The sequence below is a fragment of the Pectinophora gossypiella genome, chromosome 20, assembly GCF_024362695.1.
Source record: "Pectinophora gossypiella chromosome 20, ilPecGoss1.1, whole genome shotgun sequence".
NCBI classification, from domain to species: Eukaryota; Metazoa; Arthropoda; class Insecta; order Lepidoptera; family Gelechiidae; genus Pectinophora; species Pectinophora gossypiella.
In genome coordinates, this window is record NC_065423.1 from 9,597,715 (window position 1) to 9,621,989 (window position 24,275).

The following is a 24,275-nucleotide window of genomic DNA, read 5'->3' on the forward strand; positions in this document are numbered from 1 at the left end:
ATTTTAGATAATATTTTTAAAAGAATGGAAAACTTTTAAGACAAGGCTGTATAATTAAATTCTTGGCTCCGTCTTATAAGAACACAAGATTGACAACATTTCTGAACGTTTGTTTTAGCTGTCAATTTTTCCGTTGCACCATCGCGTCGTGGCGGTGTGTTTTTGCTAAAATCTAGTGAAATTCTATTGTTTTTAATTGTTTTTGTGATCAGAAATAAAAATGTCCGTGTGGCCAGAAGTAGCGACTGCTAAAAATGAGAACAGACATGAGATAAAGCTGTCTGGCGCCGCTATATCTAAGCGTATTTCAGAGACGGGTTTAGACAGGACTGTGTTCCAACTGTCTGGGTTAAACTTGTTAAATATCAGTGAAACATGTTTAACATCTATCCCGGATGATATCAAGCACCTGGTGAACCTGCAGTCTCTTTTATTATTCGGTAACAAGCTTGAAAGTTTCAATGAAAACATAACCTCACTGCCTAAGTTAAAGGTGCTGGATTTGTCTCGGAATCAGCTAACGAGCATTCCGGAGAGCTTGAACAAGTTGAAAGAGTTGACTAGTATAAATTTCAGTTCGAATCAGATTGAAAGTATGCCAAAATTGGGTGATCTACCAAACTTGATCATAGTTGATGTATCAAATAATAAATTGAGTTCGTTTATTGATGTGGAGAATGCCAATCTGCCTCACCTTACCGATATGAAGCTGAAAGGAAATGCTATAGAGTCTATCCCGAGCTGCATTGTGAAGAGCTTGCCCTCATTAAAGAACTTTGATATGGGTGATAACCAGTTGAAAACAGTGCCAGGAGAGCTAGCCAGCATGGGTAAATTGAAAGGTAAACGTCAATTACGATTATTATTATTTTGAATAAAATTATCATGTATTAATTTTATATTACTCAAATAATTAATTAGTGTTGCAATTTGCAATGTCAGTAAAAACTCATTGAGGTATATTGTGTCACCGTTTACAGTATATTGCATCATGTTTTTTGTTATAATAATATGAGTATCTTTCATTAAAATATTGAAAACATTTGCCACTTATCTAAATAAAAAAAAACCTGACATTACTTATATTTAAATTCCATAAAATTAACATTCAAACTATTGTCAATTTCAGAACTCAACCTAAAAGGCAACAAGCTAGCTGATAAACGTCTAATGAAGCTCGTAGACCAATGCCGAACCAAACAGGTGGTTGACTACATCCGTGAACACTGCCCGAAGGCCGACCAATCACAGCAGCCCACCGGTAAAGGCAAAGGCAAGAAAGGAAAGAAGCAAGAAGAACCGGAATCTGAAGAAGTCTGCGATCTGTGCCATTCAATGAGAATCTTACACGTTGAAGATAATGTGATCAGAGTGAAAATTGATGAAAGTCAAGTTGGTTCTGTCCGTCCGTTTATACTCTGTTGTATCATAAATGAGTTGAAGTTTACCGAAGCGCTGTTCAAGAAGTTCATTCAGATGCAAACGAAACTCCACGATACGGTCTGTGAGAAGAGGAATGTTGGGACTATAGCTACTCATGATTTGGACAAAATTCCACCCGGTACGTAACGAAAACATTATTAACTACTTAGCCAGATTAATTAGGAGTGCTGAGGGCTCTAAAAGATTTTAGCCCAGTTGAAAAATTATTCTTAAAATTCTAAACTTACTTATTGTATTTGCAGGAGACCTGTTGTACACAGCCAAAGCGCCGTCAGACCTGGTACTCACCCCGCTATCCCGGAGCAAGCCCTACAGCGGAGAACAGCTGTTCCACCAGCTCACAGCTGAAGCAGAGGCTCTAAGGAAGGAAAAGAAGAGGAATGTTTACTCAGGAATACACAAGTGAGTTACTAGGTGTTATGATTCCAAACTCTATGCTAGGGAACTCATTCAATTGAAAAAAGAAGCTGACAAAAATGGGCATATCACATACAGTCTTTACCTGAGCCATGTCAGAACTCAATATGGCCTTTGCGTATATACCTCATATAAGAAATAGACAACCAATCTCTGTAAAAATTGTCCACAGCTTTCCAATGCTACTACTCCCTAGCTACACTAAATTCGTTATACTTTCTATCCATACATTCATACATAAACTCACGCCTATTTCCCACCGGGGTAAGCAGAGACTAAAGAATTACATTTGCTTCGATCCTGACACACTTCTCTTGCTTCCTTCACATTCATCAGTCGCTTCATACACGCACGCCGGGTCAGAGTAGATCGTATTAAACCTCTTCTAAGGACATCTCCAATTTGGTCAATGTAAGTCCTACTTGGTCTTCCTCTGCCAACCCTACCGAAAGTTGATACTTTCGCTTTATATACCGCTTTTGCAATTCTATTATCCTTCATTAACCTAACCTAACCTAACATTCCCTTCTCAATCTTAGTCACTATATCGTCTTTTACACCATATCTCTGTCTTATGTCTTATCACACTGTTTCTCACTCTATCACTCAACTTCACACCGCAAATGCTACGCAAAAAGACCTTATTTCTACGGCATTAATCCTACTTTCTATCCATAACCTCAAGTTTTGTCTCAGGTACTTGTACCTTCTGGAAGGGAAACCAAAATACCCGTGCTTAGAAGACGCCACCGGCAAAGTCATCAGCTTCCCGCCCATCACCAATGCTGAGACCACCAAGGTATGTGGAACAACATGTTTTTTTTTCTACTTTTTAACGAGGCTTTGAACACCCTGATTGATCATGCATGCCCGGCTCATGCTTTTGTGTACGGTCACGAGCATTAATATGTATACACTTTGGTACCGTGTCACATTAACTTTTTTGACAAATTGAACTGTAAGTCTCAAATGTTAGTGCGACAGAGTCCTAAAGTCGGTACATTATATTGCTCATGACTGTACCTATCCCTTAAGCAAAGGATTGGTCACCCAGAGAATATAAACTTGGCTTCTCCGTTGCCAAGGGAATTCACACCACGAGAGCGAAAAACCCACGACATGTGTTGTCCCAACTAGTTGTTCAGCTAGTTCCGCGCGTAACCAACAGATGGCGCGCAAAACATTGAATGCAGTCCTAAAACGCGCTAGCGAAGTTTGCACTGCGCGACGCATATATACAACTTCCAACATGATACTGTTGGGTCTTTGATCCCTAGTCACACCATCAACTTATGCCATGCTCAGTTTGGTACCCCCAAAACATCCTTTGACGGCAGCAAAGACACAAGAGAGAAAGAAAGAGTTATTGTATTAAACTGTCATAACTATAAGTACGGTCTGTGAACGTGTGTGAACGGTCTCTGTGGTCCAGTGGTTGAGCGTTGGACTCACGATCCGGAGGCCCCGGGTTCGAATCCCGGTGTGGGCATATCGCAAAAATCACTTTGTGATCTCTAGTTTGGTTAGGAACACCTGATTGTCCGAAAGTAAGATGATCCGTGCTTCGGAAGGCACGTTAAGCCGTTGGTCCCGGTGACTATTATTTACTGATGTAAGTGAGTAATCGTTACATGAGCCATGTCAGGGGCCTTTGGCGGTTCAATTATAACCCTGACACCTGACCAACCCCCTGACCCTGATGAGGTTGGTATTCTACCTCACAACCCACACGATAAGAAGAAGACTATAAACAGAAAATGTTTTCTTTTATTATTCGAAAATAGTTGTCATATCAACCCGTTGTCGTCAGATGTCTCACGAGAGCAAGTCAATGCTGGTGGAAGTGACGTCACACCTGTCACTCGGTGCCTGCAAGAACATCATGAACAAGCTGCTGCAGGAGTGCCTCCTGCTGGGGTTGGCAGACGACGAACCCGGCAGTGGGTACCACTCGCTTACTGTGCAGCAGGTTAGTATACAGTGTCACTAACACACTCACTAACACACTGTCACTATCATTAGTCGTTTTTAAGGTTCCGTAGCCTAATGGCAAAAAACGGAACCCTTATAGATTCGTCATGTCTGTCCGTCCGTCCGTATGTCACAGCCACTTTTCTCCGAAACTATAATAGCTATACTGTTGAAACTTGATAAATATGTGTATTCTGTAAACCGCATTATGATTTTTATGCAATGATAGAAAAAAAAACAATAAATTTTGGGGGTTACATAGAACTGAAACTCAAAAAAATTGTTTTCATTAAACCCATACGTGTGGGGTATCTATGGATAGGTCTTCCAAAATGGTATTGACGTTTCTAATATAATTTTTTTCTAAACTGAATAGTTTGCGCGAGAGACACTTCCAAAGTGGTAAAATGTCCCCCCCCCTAAAATAAGAGGAGGATAAAACTAAAAAAAACATGATGTAGATTAGCATGCAAATTATGTTACTTGCTGTTACGGAAGCCTTCATGGGCGAGTCCGACTCGCACTTGGCCGCTTTTTAGTCATTGTTGTCGTTTCGTAGTCGTTGCATGAGCCATGTCAGGGGCCTTTGGCGGCTCAGTAATGACCCTGACACCAGGGTTGATGAGGTTGGTATTCCACTTCACAACCCACAAGATAAGAAGAGAAGAGTCATTGACCAAATTTGAGATGTCCTCAGAAAAGGTTTAGTACGATCTACTCTGAACCGGCGTGCGTGTATGAAGCGATTGATGAATGTAGAGGAAGCAAGAGAAGTGTGTCAGGATCGAAGCAAATGGAATTCTATAGTCTCTGCTTACCCCGGTGAGAAATAGGCGTGAGTTTATGTATGTGTGTCATTTAAACGTTGCGGATCACGATTACTAATTTAAGAGCCACGCTCTTGTCGGTGTAGCATTCTCCACGCTACTTCTAGGGAAAATTAGGGCAGTGGTTTCCCTCTTGCCTTCCGCCCCACAGTACTCTGTCTGACGCGAGTGGAATGGCGCCCGAGTAACAATAACATTGATAGCTAGCTCAGCTGTCCGCGGACTGTGACTTGTAGATTACATTGGCCCCGATTCCTGCAGACACCGCCTAATTTTATTTTAAGTTATATCCGTCATTTTCATATCCGTCGAAAAGGAAAGGGACGGATGATTCACAGCTCTTAATTTTAGGAAGAATGAGTGAATGAATGAATAACCCGGGCGAATCAAAAAGGTACGTCGCTGGTATGCAATCCGTTTGACGTGCTGTCTACTTAACTGTGTCGGGGTATTGACTGATGTAAAATTTTTAGACGGTTGTTTTAGATTTGTGTTTAAAATTGACGTGTGTTCCATAAATTTTATGCCTGTCGATTACCCGTCTCTTTCCTTTTCGGCCGATAAGAATATGACAGGTATAACTTAAAATAAAATTAGATGGTATTTACAGGAATTAGCACCATTATAATACTACATACTAGTGTTTTTAGTGTTGGTTATTGTGGTAGACTGAGTACCTACCTATGGGTATAGCTTATAATTTCTATTATATATAAGACAACCATTGTGACGTGCGAGGAGCAGGCATCGAGATAAACTTTTGCAGGTTTACCGATGTCTGTATTCCAATGTTTGTAACATTGTTTTTATAAGAAAATAAATAAATTAACAAAAATAACAAAAAATAATTGGGTATTTGACTGGGTCAAAGATAAATGATAAAATTCTAAAAATTCCACTTGATATTAACTCAAAATAATGAGCTGAATCATCCCTCTCAGTATTCGTTACGATGTCACTTACACCCCATACAAGTACATACAGGTAGCCATACAAGTATGGGTGTTAGTGACACCGTAACGAATACTGAGGGGGATGATTCTGATCATGATTCAGAGTTGATGTTAAGTAGAATTTCCTGTCGGTAAATTCATATATCATCATCATCATCACCAGCCCATTAACGTCCCCACTGCTGGGGCACGGGCCTTCCCTATAGATGGATAGGGAGATCGGGCCTTAACCCCTTAAACGCCGGAACGCGGATCTCGACCAGACACAATGTAAAATCTATTGTGTCTGGTATCTCGACATATGAGAGGTTAAACCACCACGCGGGCCCAGTGCGGATTGGTGGTTATTAACGACTGCTAATGCAGCCGGGACCAACGGCTTAACGTGCCTTCCGAAGCACGGAGGAGCTCGAGATGAAAACTTTTTTGTTGTCACCCATCCTATGACCGGCCTTTGCTAAAGTTGCTTAACTTCAACAATCGCAGACCGAGCGCGTTTACCGCTGCGCCACCGAGCTCCTCCAAATTCATATATATTTTTGAATAATTCATACTTTTGCGACGGAAAATCATGGTCTGAATCACCCCTCAAAGTTTCCGTTACGATGTCACTAACACCCTATATACACCCACTTCCTCTCGTCCGTCTTTTTATGTATATAAAAAATAAAAATATTATTTTTTGGGAATGCCAATAGTGACTCAGAATAATTTATTCAACGTAATTATCATGGATAAACTTGTTGAAAGTCAATGTAACATTTTTGAATTTACGTCATTTCACAAGGTGTTATGGCTGAGGAGAAGAAATGACAAAAAACTGCAACTGCTGTTGCAGAGATCTTTTGAAGTTATCTAATAAAAACTAAGGCGTTTGTTTCTTTTTTTGCAATGGAGTTTATGGTACGTAAAATATAATTGACACAAACACGAGACCGCAGAATTGCCGTCATAGCTGACAAAAAAATTGTTGTTGTCAACTTTACTATTTACAATTTCCTTCGAAATCGCCAGGGGGATTTTTCGATTTCAAGAATTTTACGTTAATCTGTGGTTGCCGGGCTGAATAGCGTTGTTTTGATACTAATAACCGGTTTATGTGACGTGCCAAGCACTACGTAAGTACAGTCATGAGCAATATAATGTACCCACTTTAGGACTCTGTCGTACTAACATATTAGACATTTAGTGAGACTTACAGTTCAATTTGTCTAAAAAGTTAATGTGACATGGTACCAAAGTGTATACATATTAATGCTCGTGACCGTACAACGCCATCTGTGTTTTTTGGGAACGTAACGTTTTTTAAACCTGGAAAGTCTCTCATTCAAGTATTTTGTGGTCTAAATTCTTACCCGGATGGAACTTAAATACAGGTTTTGTTGAAGAAAATTACATAAGAATGTGATTTTTCAAAATAACGCTTTTATGCAGTATTCACTATAAAGAGACGTTATGTACCCACGTATGTAATACTTATTTATTTGGATCAGGCAAGTAAGCCCCATCACTACATAGTATAAAACAAAGTCGCTTTTTGGTACCGAAGTGTATACATATTAATGCTCGTGACCGTACTTGTTTATAGACCGCACTGTGTTTTATAAACGCTAATTTTGTTTCATCTTGTTTTTTCTCCAAAATACTGTTGATATTATAAATACAGACATTAGTACACTGGAAAATCCCTCATTAGTGCACAAAATACCAATAGATTATAGATAGAAAATACCAATTTTAAGACGGGCAAAGTAGAATACATTAGATCAGATAGAGTTCTCTCGACTGGATCCATTCCTCAAGGAAGCGCTCTAGGATGTCTATTATTACTAGTCTATATTAACAGTCTCCCAAATACAATAGATAACACATGTATACTTTTCGCAGATGACATCTCTGTCCTGTTTTCGTGCAGTAATACCACCGAATTAAACAACAAATTAAATTCAACATTAAATAAGATTGTTGACTGAACAGCCTCCGTGGTCTAACAGCCTCCGTGGTCTAGTGGTTAGAGCGTTAGGCTCACGATCTGGAGGTCCGGGTTCGATTCCCGATGGGGACATTGTCGAAATCACTTTGTGAGACTGTCCTTTGTTTGGTAAGGACTTTTCAGGCTTGAATCACCTGATTGTCCGAAAAAGTAAGATGATTCCGTGCTTCGGAGGGCACGTTAAGCCGTTGGTTCCGGCTATTAGCCGTAAAAACACCTCCACCAACCCGCAGTGGAGCAGCGTGGTGGAGTTTGCTCCATACCCCCTCCGGTTGATTGAGAGGAGGCCTGTGCCCAGCAGTGGGACGTATATAGGCTATTTATGTATGTATATGTATGTTGTTTATTATACTTTTTATGTGTGGCAAGGTATTTGGGCTAGTAGCCCGGGACCAACGGATTAGCGTGCCTTCCGAAGCACGGAATCATCTTACTGTTTCGGACAATCAGGTGATTCAAGCCTGCAATGTCCTTGCCAAACAAATGACAGTCACACCACATCGGGAATCGAACCCGGACCTCCAGATTATGAGCCCAACGCTCTAACCACTAGACCACGGAGGCTGTTCCGTCCTAAACGTTTCGTTTATGTCAGAAATCCAAAGGTAGAGGATTCCGTAGGGGAACTCGAATCACCCAAGTATAATTATACCAATTTATCGTGTGGTTTGTGATGTGAGCTTCCGACCTCATCAACCCTGGTGTCAGGATTATTATTGAGCCGCCAAACGTCCCTGACATGGCTCATGTAACGACTACGTACTCAGTAAGTAGTAGCTTAGACCGACGGCTTAACGTGCCTTCCGAAGCACGGATCGTCATGTGTCTAATTTACTAAGTTACCGCCTTGGGCATGTGCCTGTAAGTTATAGTGTTTATCTATGAAATTAGAAGTTTAAACGAAGAAAAAACTTAACAACGCCATCTATCGTGATTCGTGCTTTTGAGGAATGGGCCGATTGGAAAGTCCCCCAGTGGACAAACGAGGCTGAACTCCTTTAAAGGTCGAATCTTATTTGGGTTTTTCAGCGGAAATACTTTGGTAAATATGCTTTTGTAATCAGTCCCTAAATGTTGACATCCTGGTAGTGACTTAACTGGGACCATATCTTAAGGAATAATACTACGTATAGAACGGCTACTCTCCCCTCCCCACCAGCGGCTGAGCTAGGGTTACCTCACCCCCTGGGGCCTGTTTAATAAAACTTACAATTGTAAATTACAATGACAATTCGATGTACATTGCGGAGTGTGTGATCACGAATATTTTGCAGTTTCATATTAGCTACGTAATGAACACCAAATTGTCATGGTAATTTACAATTGTAAGTTTTATAAGGAGGAGCTCGGTGGCGCAGCGGTTAACGCGCTCGGTCTGCGATTGTTGAAGTTAAGCGATTTTCGCAAAGGCCGGTCATAGGATGGGTGACCACAGAAAAAAAAAGTTTTCATCTCGAGCTTCTCCGTGCTTCGGAAGGCACGTTAAGTCGTTGGTCCCGGCTGCATTAGCAGTCGTTAATAACCACCAATCCGCACTGGGCCCGCGTGGTGGTTTAAGGCCCGATCTCCCTATCCATCCATAGGGAAGGCCCGTGCCTCAGCAGTGGGGACGTTAATGGGCTGATGATGATGATGATGAAGTTTTATAAAACAGGCCCCTGGTCTTACTTTTGTCTTCGATCATAAGGCGTCAGATGTCACACACACAGTTGCGCGTGTACGATAATATCAATGTGTAGTGTCTGTGTAAAACGAGGTTTTTTTGTATGAAGTGTCCGGGGTGCCAGGTTACGTGATAAAGTTCGTTTTACCGACTTTAAAAAAGGAGGAGGTTCTCAATTCGACCGTATTTTTTTATGTTTATGTAACTTTAGCGCCTTCTTCTTCTATCGTGTGGATTGTGAGGTGAATTACCAACCCCATCAATCCTGGTGACAGGGTTGTTATTGAGCCGCCTGGCCCCTGACATGTCTCATGTAACGGACATCAGTAAGTTGTAACCGGGACCAACGGCTTAACGTGCCTTCCGAAGCACGGATCATCTTACTTTTTGGACAATCAGGAAGTCCTAACGGTATTTCTTTCTTTCCTTTTTTGTGATTGTTCGTGTCATTTTTTATGTGACTTATTGTGGGTCAAGCATTAACTGCCGGGACGAACAATTGTTCGTGTCCAGAAGCAGGAAATAAGTATGTTACCTTTCACATGTAATTTGTTATTAGAATGGCGTGTGATTAGCAAATTGAAATTTCGAAACTTTTTGAGTTAGGCAACTTTCAAAAATTGGTCAACGTAATATGTTTCGAAAACTTTGTGCGTGCCAAAACTGAGCGACGCGACCTTAACGCGTAATGTTTATTATAATTGTTACAGCTAGAGATGCACCGACTAGATGCCGACTAGTCGACAAATATTAGTTGGTGTCGGCAAAACTAATCGACGTTAACTTAGCTTGAAAATGTAGAAAATATTCGAAATAAAAACTCAGTCAATATAAATATGCTAGTTTCCAACTAGTCAAATCAGTTACTTTTTACTAAACGTCAAAACACGAAATTACTATGGAATTGGTATGAAAAAGCACGCTGTGGCGTGATAGAAAATGTGATAAAATGTCGGACTTTTTATTACGTTTTTCTTGATTAAAATTTTTAGATCTGACTTTCTTTAGTAAGTAATTTGAATTTCATATTTTTTCTTGAACCTGGTACATTATAACTGATCCATGTTAACCCCCCAGTATAAGCTAGACAATAAGCGGACTAGAGACCGACTAATCGACTAGTCGGTCAAACCAGTAGTCGGCCCATCTCTAGTTAGAACCATTTTTGTTGTAGTAAGTACGTTTTCACTGCTAGAGGTAAAATAAAAAATGCAATTATATATTATATAAACTTCATAGCTATATGACGTCATGTGCCCTTTCGAATTTCTTAAGGGCCGAGCTAGTCACAAAATGCCAAATTGCACTTTTGGGTAGTTTTTGGATAACCGTATGAGTAGATTACTGCGCAAGAAAATGATTTATGATTTTTTCGAAACTTTATTTTATAACATTAAAAAATATATTTATGTGTTATTTATTAATTTAGCTTAAGAGCGTGGTAGCCCAGATGGTAGAACGTTTCTCACTTTGGGGTAGCGGGTTCTCGATTCCAGCGCAGGCCAATGATTGTCGAATTAGTTTTCGAATTTTGGATCATAAATTATTATCACATGGTGAAGGAAAACATCGTGAGGAAACGCACATTCCCGAGAAATGCATTTTGTGCATGTGATCTAATGTTGGGCTGGTTTTCCCTTCGCGGGTTGGAAGGTCAGACAGGCAGTCGCTTCTGTGAAAAACCGGACCTGTCAAATCTTCAAATTAGATAAGTGAACCCTGTGAAAAAATGGGATAATGCTAGGGAGATCATGAATTTAGCTTAAGTGCAATTTTCACTAACACAGTTGGCTCGACCATTATAGACGGCGATACGGCTCACGTTGGTCTAACAGTAAGCTCGGCTCGGTAGTAGTAGTTAGTTCATCTTATGATGGACCTCTGACTACGTCAATTGGGATGTAGTTAAGGGCATATGTTATAATTTTATTTTTTATTTACAGGTAAAAGTAGTGGATCTGGAAGGCAACCTGAAGAGTGTGTTCCCATCCAGGACTGACTGCGTTTATGAAGCTACCAACATCAAAGTACTGCGGGTGACAAAAAAATAAAATCTCCGAGGCGAGAACTTGGCCGAACCACTACATGTACCCCTGCACGATATACTCAAGACATTGTTTAGGAAATTCAATATTTGTTTTTTTGTTTTTATGAAACAGAGATTTGAGTATTTACATTTATATCCTGGATTAGGGTAGTTTCCAACTAGTCAAATCAGTTACTTTTTACTAAACGTCATAACGCGGAATCACCATGGAATTTGCACGAAAAAGCAACCTGTGACAAAATGTCGTACTAATTATTTTTTTCTTAAAAGTTAAATAGAAAAATAGTAATTGTTTTTTGTCACCTTTAGATCTGTCTTTGTTTAGTAATCAGAATTTCGTAATTTATCTTTGACCTAGGAAACTACCCAATTCTTTTTTTTTATATTAAGTCTGTTTAATTTCCTCTTCTTGGCCACCCATAATTCATCACACTCGTTTTTTTGTGTGATTAAAGCTTGCATACAGAGAGCGTAGCCCCGAAAGCTTTCTGCAGTCTTTTTTCGATTCTCGATGTTTAAGGGTACGTGCAGCATTTCATAATATAAGCAGTCTAAAATCCCTGAACTTAAAAGGTTTTTAAATCTAATGTAAGGCTATGATAAAAAAAGCATTTTACTATATGAATGCGTGTAAAACATCCAACAAGAAATATGACTGCCTTGTATTTTAGGAATAACAGGGGGTTTTATAAAGGCCACATTGAATCAACCCATCTATAAGCAATATTGCTATTGGACATTAGTTGACATAGCCCAGTAATTTTTAAATTCGTGGGGTCTAAAAACAATGTAGGTCACATTGTTTAGACCTCCAGAAACCGACTTCTGCGTGATTCCTTTAGCTTTCGTCTTGTTAGATTGTTACTATTTTTACCATATCGTCGCTAATTGATGTATCTGATTTTTTTGACGAATCTGACTTGCACCGTTTCCTATTGTCATACATACATAACATAAACAGCCTATATACGTCCCACTGCTGGGCACAGGCCTCCCCTCAATCAACCGGAGGGGGAATGAAGCATACTCCACCACGCTGCTCCACTGCGGGTTGGTGAAGGTGTTTTTACGGCTAATAGCCGGGACAACGGCTTAACGTGCCCTCCGAAGTACGGAATCATCTATATTTTCGGACAATCGGGTGATTCAAGCCTGAAAAGTCCTTACCAAACAAAGGACAGTCTCACAAAGTGATTTCGACAATGTCCCGATCGGGAATCGAAAACGGACGTCCAAATCGTGAGCCTAACGCTCTAACCACTTGACCACAGAGGCTATTGTCAATAAGACACAAATAATTTTGGCAAAAAATTGCAGATACGTCAATTTGCAAAGTCAGTCACGATATGTTTAAAAGATGATTTACGTCGGTTGTACTCGAAGGTAGATGTAATCATTTTTGTGTCAGATAATGAAACATTCTGCATGCGCTACAGTTGCCATATGAATACTATAATAATGTACACTAAATACTATACACTAGTATAAAAAAAATGCCTCCCCTTTTAAAGTTTCATGCATCATGATCTCCCTAGCATTATTCCGTTTTTCACAGGGTCCGCTTACCTAACCTGAAGATTTGACAGGTCCGGTTTTTTACAGAAGCGACTGCCTATCTGGCCTTCCAACCCTCGAAGAGAAAACCAGCCCAGGTTAACACTTCACATACCTTCGAAAATGCATTTTAAAGTTTCATGCATATAAAACCGAAACATGAGATTATCGCGATTTCAAGCAAAGTTCGCGTCCAATAGTCACACTTTGCTGGTTCTGTGTGTAACGAAAAATTGGAAGGCAGTGCCGGCCTTAAACTAAATCCACACTTCGTCGCCTTCTCGTAAAAAAACTACGTAACGTAGAAAGAGTGAAAATTACGTAAGCGCATTTTGAAAAATTACATTCTAACCTAATTTTCTTCAACAAAACCTTGATTTGATTTCTTTCATTTATTTTTGTTCCGGGTAAAAAATTAGACCGCAAACTTTTACATAGATATGTAAAAGTTTATAGCATACGAAAGCGATTTTTTTTTTTCGAAAAAAAAAACTTCACTATAAGGTGACCAAATTTGCACTCTTAAATCAATAGGGTAGTTTGCAACTAGTCGAATCAGTTACTCGTCACTTAACGTCAAATCACAAAATGACTATGGACTTTGTATGAATAAGCATCAAAAAACATGCTATATATTACATTTTTGTTTATTAAAATTCATAAAAAAGTAATATAGAAAAAGGAAAACGTTTTTACCTTTAGACCTGCCTTTATTTAGTAATCAGAATTTCTAAATTTATCTTTGACCAAGGAAGCTACCCTGTTGTGACGCAACTTATTTGGGCTGAATTCGGTCGTTATACTTAAAAAAGTATGTATATTATAATGATTTAAATCAAGCGTTCAGTTTATTCACCTATCATAAAAAAAACCTGCTTAGTTTTTAAACACGTGTTGCTAGTCAGGCCTCATGAATTGTAATTAATGCTTTACGCAGTTTTGAATTAATTTACATTTTAATCGATTCCTTTCTCATAATATTGATATCTAGAGCTTCTTGTTATGATTTATTGAAGATTCTGCTTCGGATGGCATCCCCTGATTGACTGGATGATAATAAAATCGAAATTAGATTCGCTTTATTGGAGTTGTAACATCCCGCCTTCCGGTTGATTGAGGGGAAGCCTGTGCCCAGCAATGGGACGTATATAGTCTATTTATATTTATCATAAGGAAGATTATATCTTTAGATTCGGCACTTCTCCTTAAAATGTAGGTACATACTACACATAAACGTCAAAAACTTCATCAAAATAGATATTTATTACAATATTTACCGCCTACATAAACAACAGATTGCGTAAATAAAATTGTGGACAAAAAATAATAGGTATTGTCTGAGAATTGTGATTAGCAAACAAAAAATCTTAATATTATTGGAAAAACAACATAGTGGTAATCTGAGATAAAGGTGTGATTAACTAGTTGAGTACTGAAGGGTGAATTTCAAGCTCCGAAAGTCAATATAATTCGTGTTACCAAAAATTTTGTACCTAAGCTATGCTACATTAGACTAAAAGTCATACACAAAGTTAATGGAATATCATCGTAACATTTAATTTTCAATAATCAAATTTACGTCCTTGTAATGTTGGAGATATCGATTTAATGGTAACACTTACGTCATCAAAGGGCTAGCAATGGCTTGTCATAGGATTGAGCATACCTGGCTTTCTTATACCATGGTTTCTTGTATCATTACGTCACTAAAATCTACAAAACAACCTTGGATTTTCCCGTGCCGTTATTTCTCCTAACTTAAGCTCCGTCATATATCTCACGTGGATAATAGGTGTATGACGTATGTATATGTTACGCATGTTCATAATATTTCGACTTTGAACGCACCTTGGCCGTGTTCCGAGCAAAATAATTATTATTTTATTGTTTTAAATCGCACGTTTATTGCTGAATGGCCTCACAAGAGTGTTGTTGGTAAATGATACTGTGTACTCCTTATTTCCTGTTATATACCTACTTATTCTAATATCTTGTGTACATTTGAACTGTAACCATTTAAAAAAGAAAACATTGGCCTTAATTCCTGCAGATTTTATGTTATATTATGTTATATTCCTGTCCTAGGTTACGCAACCGATCATTAATCTCCTGTACACTAAACATTTGTATTCTCCAACCTTGACGCTGGCAGAATTGTCCCTGTTGACAGAAGCAAATATTTATAAAAAAAGAAGGAAAGAGACGGGTAAACTACTTAAAATAATGTTAAATGGTGTCTACAGGGGGCAGCCCTATTATCTGGTTATAGTGCGTAAATCAATTATGTAGCTAGCAACCAGTGATATTTATCAGAATATCGAAAAGGAAAAACAACAAAAAAATCAATTACCTCGACACCGTTTTTTGCCCTAGACTTTAGGGTGGCGTTACTGTGCCGCCAGACTATGGCGCTACTAGGGTATGCAGTATGTTTTGTTCCAAACATACGTAAAGTCTTCATTTTATGAACTAATCTGTTAAACTATATTTATGCGAGTGTTTCGTAAATTAGTGTGACTAATTAATAAATTATCATTGTGTGCTCAAGGTCGCCTATATGAGAAACGTGTTATTGTAAATAATATTAGTTATTTACAACATATAAAATCGATGTTGGTTAGTAAGTTTTTTTTTTTTCGAAAATATATCGACTAACGATTATTTCTCAACGACCGCCATAGTCGGTCGCTTGTGTGTTAACTTTTTTGTTTTATTTTTCTTTTTTAATAAAAATACTGTTTAGTTTTCACTACGCGTATTTTTTTTTGTTTTTTTTTTTTAAGTTGAGTGTATTTGTCTGCTTTTCAGTTGAAGGGTAAATTGTTTAAATTATCTGTGATCTAAGTACCAACGTGTATGTGGATGCCACAAAAATAACTATGTATCTAATTAAAAATAAGAATACCTTTTGTTAAACAGTTTTTTGAAAATAAAGTATTTTTGATGTAACTTTATTGTTTGTTTTCCTTGTCTACGCTTATCCCTGAAGCGCCAAAAACAAAAGAAATTATTAATATAACAAGATCATCATCATCATCAGCCCATTAACATCCCCACTGCTGGGGCACGGGCCTTCCCTATGGATGGATAGGGAGATCGGGCATTAATCCACCACGCGGGTCCAGTGCGGATTGGTGGTTATTAACGACTGCTAATGCAGCCAACGGCTTAACGTGCCTTCCGAAGCACGGAGGAGCTCGAGATGAAAACTTTTTTTGTGGTCACCCATCCTATGACCGGCCTTTGCGAAAGTTGCTTAACTTCAACAATCGCAGACCGAGCGCGTTTACCGCTGCGCCACCGAGCTCCAATATAACAAGATACGTACGTAACGAATACTGAGGGGGTTGATTCAGACCATGATTCTGAGTTAAAATCAAGTGGAATTTTCCGTCGCAAAATTCATGTTTTTTTTTAGTTTTTTTAAATTATTTTCAATTCTATACTTTTGCGATGGAAAATTCCACTTGATATTAACTCAGAATAATCAGATGAATCATCCCTCTCAGTATTCGTTACGATGACACTTACACCCCGTACAAGTACATACGGTAGCCATATAAGTAGGTATGGGTGTTAGGGACACCGTAACGAATACTGAGGGGGATGGTTCAGACCATGATTCTGAGTTGATATCAAGTGAAATTTCGTGTCAAAAAATTCATGAAAATTTTTCTTTTCTTTTTAATTATTTTCCAATCCATACTTTTGCGACGGAAATTTCTACTTGATATCAACTCAGAATCATGGCCTGAACCACCCCTCAAAATTTTCGTTACAATGTCACTAACACCCTGTATAGGTCTTATTCAAGGGTATAAATAGAGCGCCTAGCGCCCATTAATCTTTGATGTTTTTACCCAACATAACAACAAGCTCACGACTATATCCCACTGGGGTAGTCAGGTACATCCATCGCAAGATGAACTAAGTACCCGCGCCTCACCGAGCTATCTGTTAGACCAACGTGATAGATGAGCCGTCGATAATGGTCGAGCCAAATGTGTTATGTAAACTGCACTACGGATTGCAGAGACGAACTGTCAGATTGTGGGCGTGATCAATTTTCATTATAACGGTGGGCTATTAAGGGGGCATACAATATTGCTTCGATGTTGCTAGGGTCGCCACTGAAAATAATAATATCATCATCATCATCAGCCCATTAACGTCCGCACTGCTGTGGCACGGGCCTTCCCTATGGATGGATAGGGAGATCGGGCCTTAATCCACCACGCGGGCCCAGTGCGGATTGGTTATTAACGACTGCTAATGCAGCTGGGACCAACGGCTTAACGTGCCTTCCGAAGCACGGAGGAGCTCGAGATGAAAACTTTTTTTTTGTGGTCACCCATCCTATGACCGGCCTCTGCGAAAGTTGCTTTACTTCAACAATCGCAGACCGAGCGCGTTTACCGCTGCGCCACCGAGCTCCTCGTATACTTATAATATATATATCGTATATGTATACGTATATAAAATGCTAATCTAGAAACAGTAGCCAGTCTAAGATAAACAAAAATCTATCTCATTTTAGTTTTCGACTCATTTTCGAATTTTATTTACTTATGAATTATTATTATATTTTATTTATTATTTAAGTAAGTGACAATAAGTACGACGTTTGACAGCTTTTACTGATGACGTCACAGGATATTTCCATACAAACTCCAAAGAACTTTCGTTTTGACGTTTCGTAAGAAGTGTCTCATTTGACTAGGTTGTCAAGTAGCCTATACTCAAACCAGCTGGTAAGTTATTGACAGAGATTCGATCCGGTGGTCCCGGGTTCGAATCCCGGTGGGGACATATCGCAGAAGTTCCCCAGGTTGGTTAGGGCATTACAGGCTGAGCACCATTACCCGTGCTTCGGAGGGCATTAGTATGTCGTGGTTACATAAGGCATGTCAGGGGCCTTTGGCGGCTCAATAGCGACCTTCTCACCAGGGTTGACATGACATAATGTCACTAACACAGCGACCATTATAGACGGCAATACGGCTCACCACCTATCACGTTGGTCTAACAGAATGCTCGATAATCCGTGGGTACTTAGTTCATCTTGCGATGGATGTACCTAATTATGATCATAACTAATCATTTATTGCGTTCCACGTGCTTCCTCATTCAGCGCTTATCGCTATCGACCCACTAGGGTCGATTAATTCTTTCAAATATTTCTCCTCTCAGACGACGCCCTGAGCCGAGGTTCGCGCCCAACTGGGCACTCTCAGACCTGTTGTCTTAAACGTTGTACCGGGTGAGAGCCTTCAGCGCTCCCCATTTGTCCGGCCAAGTAGTTAATGCCATCTACAATAAGTCACGTCAAAAAAAAGTTCCACGTGGTATATTGCGAATATACAATATAGTCGTGTGCTTGTTATGTAATTATGTTAATAACAAAACATATGTTAAATAAGAGGCCTACACGTTTTTATGAATAATTCATTTGTAAACATTTTTGTTCTTTAGATAAAGAAAATCTTAATATTCATTCCTCAAACTAGTATATAGGTATGACCTCGAGAAATGTGTTTTCGGAGTACTTTATGACCTAACCTGTATTAGGCTGGTTTTCCCTTCGCGGGTTCGAAGGTCAGACAGGCAGTCGCTTGTATAAAAAACTGGACCTGTCAAATCTTCAGGTTGTTTATCTATTTATTTATTCACTCTTACAACTATCATTACAGATTATACCTAATAATGCCTAATACCTAATGCGACAGTGTATCTTATAATATAACTAATATATAACTTATAATATATAGATAGATAGATAGATAAAACACTTTATTGAGCACAATAAACACAAAATACAGAGATAAGGACAACTTATACAGAAAAACACAAAAGGCGGCCTTATTGCTCATGGAGCAATTTCTTCCAGGCAACCTTTGGGTATAGGAAAATTATGTACAAATATAATAATAGCGGGTATAATAATAGCTTATAAATACGAACTTAATTCAACTAAACAAATTACAAACAATATTGTCCTTGTGAATTCACTCTGAGAACAGTAAACGGACCCGGACGTTAGGCAAGTGTAAGCGGACTCTGTTTTTTTTTTTTATCTTTTGGACTTCAGTTAAAAACGGGATAACGCTAGGGAGGTGATGATATGTGTATAGATTAGTTCTTCTTATAAAATGTAAACAGTTAATGACATTTTTTTTCTCATTCTGATACATTGTTAGGTTTTTCTACCGTGTTGTGCAGTTGGCCATAAATGGCTTCTTGGTTAGGTAAGCGGACCCTGTGAAAACGGAATAACGCTAGGGAGATGATGTTAATGGTAAGGTAAGTAAGTAGGTAGGTACCTATGTTATTTCACAAATTCCATACGCTCTCTGTTGGAGTAGTTAGTGCCAGCTATCATAGAATGTGGTTTTCCAATTTTGCAATAATCGTATCTTATACTCATCTCAGCACAGGTTAGCAATTTGTACATTTGAGGTATTTAAACAAGAAATACCTACCTATAAATTGCGCACGCGATCTCCTCACGTGAGGACGATACTTCAAGTTATAGGAGGTAGTTTAAAAGAAGCTAATTCTTAAACATTTAACTGCTGTCTCTTGAATCAATCAATAATAATCTTTATAGCACAAAAACGTAAGACTTAGGATATGTATAAACAATCATCATCATCAATTTAAGAGCCACGCTCTTGTCGGTGTAGCATTTTCCATTCATGTCTATCAAAGGCCAATTCTTTCATATCCTTATATAAGACACGACGTTCACCTTCTCTTTAATCTGATCCATCTAAGCTCTTCTTTTTTGTATTTACTTACTTATTTATTAATTTTAATCAAGAAAAACGTAACAATAACACATTTTATCACGTTTTTCTATGACGCCACGGTGTTTTTTCATTCAAATTCCATAGTAATTTCATCTTTTGACGTTCAGTAAAAAGTAACTGATTTGACTAGTTGGAAACCTACTGAATAAAGATATGTTTGAATTTGAATTTCGAAGCTAATTCATTTTGAAATAGGTGCTTCCTAATAGATATTAAATCAACCACGCTACCGCTTATAGATCAGACGCCAAGCCCTTGAATGACGAAACATCACCGGAGGGGTGTTAGGAGTCTTGGCACAACAACGCACAACTGTCGCAGTTGTGCTTGACCTCTCTTGTGCTAAACTTGTGTTGTGTTGTGCTTGCGGCGTTGGTGCTGTTTAGTTTAGTCGATCTTTCGGTATCTAAGAAAAGTAAGTATATAAGTCAAAGTTGTTATAGGTACCTATTTTTGTGTTAATTGTTGTCGTTGTTATAGGTACTTATCTATTTTATTTAGATAGGAATTTTGAATTTTTAGTTTATTAATTAAAGTTTCCAGTTTATGAGGCCTGTGCCCAGCATTGGGACGTATAAGCTGTTTATGTTTTATATTTATGTAAAGTATCTAACAGAAAGCTCTGTGAGGTGTGGGTACTTAGTTCATCTTGCGATGGATTTACCTCTGACTACCCCAATCGGGATATAGTCGTGAGGGCGGAGGGGATGTTATGTTAAAGATTTTTTATCAATATGGTGGGAACACAAAAAAACACTTTGTGATCTGTAGGGATGTTGTCGGAGACGATTAAATTTGAAAGAGTTAAGATCGACACTAGTGGGCCGATAACGAAAATTGTTAAATAAGGGAAATCGTCTACAACGCCGCGCCGGCGGGGTCGGTATCGGGGTTCTGAAGTATTTGGTGTCGCAAGGTGATTGGCTATATGGCTATATTAAGGGCTCCCACACGACACGACGATACGACGTCGCCGTCGTAGATTCGACGTCGTGACGTTAGAAACTCACGATGCAATCCTGCGCAGTTTTTATTCAGAAATTCAAAGATGACGGATGATATAGAAGTCGATCATTTAATTACCCTAGTCGAGCAGCGTCTCGTCGTTGGGACAAAACATCTGAAGAATACAAGAATATATTTTTTTTTATATCACTTAATTCTTGAAAACCAGGTAATAAATTTTCGCACACCTCTTTCCATGCTGTTTTTTCGCACACCTCTTTCCATGCTGTTACAGTTTCTTGTCATTTCTCCTCCTCAGCCATAACACCTTGCGAAATGACGTAAATTCAAATATGTTACATTGACCTTCAACAACTTTATCCATGATAATTACGTTGAATAAATGATTCTGATTTCTGAGTATTCTTCAGATGTTTTGTCGTATCGTGCATAGACACGTTACGACGTCGTGTCGTAGATTTCCACAACGCAACGTCGTATCGAAACGACGCCGCATCGTTGTACGTCGCGACGTCGTATCGTGTTTATGTGTGGGAGCCCTAAGACAATCGGAACTAAACCCCAGCGTGTCCTCAGCACAGGCATGGCGCCCCAGCACTCAGAAGGGGACCTACAAACGCTCCCCGACCGCGTCGCCGCCACCTTCTCCCACAAGACAGTGCTCGTCACCGGCGGCACAGGGTTCATGGGGAAGGTCCTCATTGAGAAGCTCCTCAGGTGAGTCACATCATTCAAGAAGGTCCTCGTTGAGAAGCTCCTCAGGTGAGTCACATCATTCAAGAAGGTCCTCGTTGAGAAGCTCCTCAGGTGAGTCACATCATCCAACTCAAACTCAAAAATATCGAAGTTGCGAATTTGAAGAAGAAAACAATTTAAAAAAGTTTTACAAGTAGTTGTAACATATTTAACAAGAACACAAGTAGTAGTATGGTGCGCTGAAGCCAGGAGCTTTGTGTGTTGGGACGGCGCCTCAGGAATAGCGGTGCGGACCCCCCGCTTAGAATCGTACCTGGTGCATCGCATATCGCTGGCTATTAAACGCGGAAATGCAGCCAGCACATTTGCTCCAGGAACGATTGGAAGCGGGCATTTTAAGTAAGGTTTAGTTTAACTGTTAATTCCATCCATCTCCCTAGCATTGTCCCGTTTTTCACAGGGTCCGCTTACCTAGCCTGAAGATTTGACAGGTCCGGTTTTTTACAGAAGCGACTGCCTGTCTGACCTTCCAACCCGCGAAGGGAAAACCAGCCCAATACAGGTTAGGTCACATACCTCAGAAAATGCATTTCTCGGGAATGTGGGTTTCCTCACGCTGTTTTCCTTCACCGCTGAGCACGTGATAATCATTAATGATCCGGACATGAATTTAAAAACTAATTCGACAAACATTGGTTTAGGCAGCACAGGCCACAGGACTCGAACCTGCGACCACAAAGTGAGAAGCAAGCGTTCTACCTACTGGGCTACCACCGGCTCTAAGTTTAACTATTAATTCATCATCACTAATTTAAGAGCCGAGCTTGTCGGTGTAGCATTCTCCATGCTACTTTTTAGGGAAAATAGGGCAGTGGTTTCCCCCTTGCTTTCCACCCCGCAGTACTCTTTTTTTTTTGGTTTGGTTTTCCCCGAAGGGTAAGGCAAAGGGAACTATGCCCATACAGCCATGTCTGACGTCTTTTTTTTCTTGATGATTAATGAAATGGTGAAAGGTGATTAATGATGATGATGAAACCTAAGCCCTCACCCTCGGAGTAGAATCCTACTCCGAACCCCAAACGAATTAACTCAAAAGTCCGCATAAACTTTTAAGCTATGAAGCGGCTTCCCAGCACGAAGCGAAAATAGGCAGATACACTTTGTTTATTGAATACTCCAATATAATAACACTCGCGAATGTCTTCCGACTAACTTAATGCGATCATTAACCACAAAACACCACTTCGTATTAATTATTTAGATTATTCAATGAAGAAAGCAACTGTCCCGTTCCCGTTTCCCGCTAAAAAGCCCCCGCAGTACTCTGTCTGACGCTAGTGGGATGGCGCCCAGAGTAGCGCGCAAAGAGGTATTAGCCGTACTGTTTTGTTTATGGTGTACTTAAATAAATTTTAGTTTTTTCTACATATCTAACGTGCGCGAATGTTGAAAGTATAGTACGTACGGAGATTAGTATATTAATGTTATCTTCAGGGCCATCGCAACATGAGTTGAGCGAATTTCTCGAAACTTTGCACGCAGTTGGCAAAGTACCTACGTGTGGCAGATGATATCAATCTTTTAAGAGGTATAGCGTACCCGAGTACCTACTTTAAACCCACTCTACTCTTCTGGTACCTAATGGAGTCATAAGAAGGATATGAATAAGACCATCGCTCAGATAAAATACCTATATAATCGGTTAAATTGTAAAAGACCTGTCACTTTAATAAGGAGCTATTTATAAACTAGGTAATTTTAATTAATTATCAGTCTCCGTGGTCTAGTGGTTAGAGTGTTAGGCTCAATATGTGGAGGTCCGGGTTCGAAGGCGATAATGTCGAAATCACTTTAGAGATTGTCCTTTGTTTGGTAAGGACTTTGCTGTCTTGAATCGCCTGATTGCCCGTTAAACCGTTGGTCCCGGCTATTAGCCATAAAAACAGCTCCACCAACCCGCAATGGAGCAGCGTGGCAGCCTCCGGTTGATTGAGGGGAGGCCTGTACCTAGCAGTGGGACGTATGTAGGCAGTTTATGTTGTTACGGCTTCCGTGGTCCAGTGGTTGAGCGTTGGGCTCACGATCCGGAGGTCCCGGGTTCGATTTCCGGTGGAGACATATCACATAAATTACTTTGTGGTCCCTAGTTTGGTTAGGACATTACTGGCTGATCACCAGATTGTCCGAAAGTAAGATGATCCATGCTTCGGAAGGCACGTTAAGTCTTTGGTCTCGGTTACTACTCACTGATGTAAGTAAGTAGTCGTTACATGTGCCATGTCATGGGCCTTTGGCGGCTCAATAGTAACAGTGACACCAGGGTTGATGAGGTTGGTACACCACCTCACAACTCACACGATAGAAGAAGAATGAGTTGAACAGAAAAGATTACTAATGAGCGTTTTCTTTTGACGTAAGTAACTTATTGTAGATTCGCCATAGGCATTAACTTCTTGGCTGAACAAATGTGGAGCGCTGAGGGCTCTCACCCGGTATAAAATTTAAGACACCAGGCCTCCATCGTAAGATGAACTAAGTAGTAACACCTCACCGAGCTTTCTGTTAGACCAACGTGATAGGTGAGCCGTATCGCCGTCGATAATGGTCGAGCCAACTGTATTAGTGAATACCATGAGCAATTCATAGGTTATTCAAAATTTTTGTCCTTAACCATGGCCATATGTGTCTCGACGTTCATCTCTAGTATAATTATGAAGCAACTAAACAATTCTTACTGACAATAAAAATAAAAAGTAATTTTCTTTACAATGCTACTGAATACTTACTTACATTGTTTTTTATTACTTAAATAATTTACTATCATCCATCATAACTTCATAAGAATAAAGATGCAGAAAGATAATATTACGACCTTAATAATGCTACCGACACACAGAATATAAATCACTATTTAGCGATATCATCATCTTCCTAGC

General features: G+C 39.5%; 2 protein-coding genes and 1 long non-coding RNA gene across 9 annotated transcripts in view; all 3 read left to right on the top strand.

Moving 5' to 3' along the window:
* Nucleotides 1-12,857, top strand: part of LOC126376354 (uncharacterized) — a 70,815-nt gene extending 57,958 nt beyond the window's left edge. The window contains exon 2 of the long non-coding RNA XR_007567714.1: nucleotides 12,375-12,857. This is a non-coding gene — a long non-coding RNA (uncharacterized LOC126376354). The remainder of the gene's footprint in view (nucleotides 1-12,374) is intronic.
* Nucleotides 127-12,857, top strand: LOC126376239 (leucine-rich repeat-containing protein 47-like). Its single transcript, XM_050023513.1, has 6 exons — nucleotides 127-842; nucleotides 1,130-1,561; nucleotides 1,686-1,845; nucleotides 2,557-2,659; nucleotides 3,671-3,829; nucleotides 11,211-12,857. Exons 1-6 carry the CDS (start codon nucleotides 221-223, stop codon nucleotides 11,316-11,318), a joined length of 1,584 nt encoding a protein of 527 aa, XP_049879470.1. The 5' UTR covers nucleotides 127-220; the 3' UTR covers nucleotides 11,319-12,857.
* Nucleotides 12,858-19,975: 7,118 nt separating this feature from the next.
* Nucleotides 19,976-24,275, top strand: part of LOC126376241 (fatty acyl-CoA reductase 1-like) — a 37,640-nt gene continuing 33,340 nt past the window's right edge. Inside the window, exons 1-3 of one of the 7 annotated variants that reach the window (XM_050023525.1) lie at nucleotides 19,976-20,092; nucleotides 21,225-21,337; nucleotides 21,428-21,450. In XM_050023525.1, coding sequence (XP_049879482.1) covers nucleotides 21,227-21,337; nucleotides 21,428-21,450 — 134 coding nt within the window. In that variant the 5' untranslated portion in view covers nucleotides 19,976-20,092; nucleotides 21,225-21,226. Of the gene's footprint in view, nucleotides 20,158-21,219; nucleotides 21,361-21,382; nucleotides 21,406-21,427; nucleotides 21,451-24,275 lie in introns of all 7 variants that reach the window. The other 6 variants (XM_050023524.1, XM_050023523.1, XM_050023522.1 and 3 more) reach the window with 6 other exon arrangements.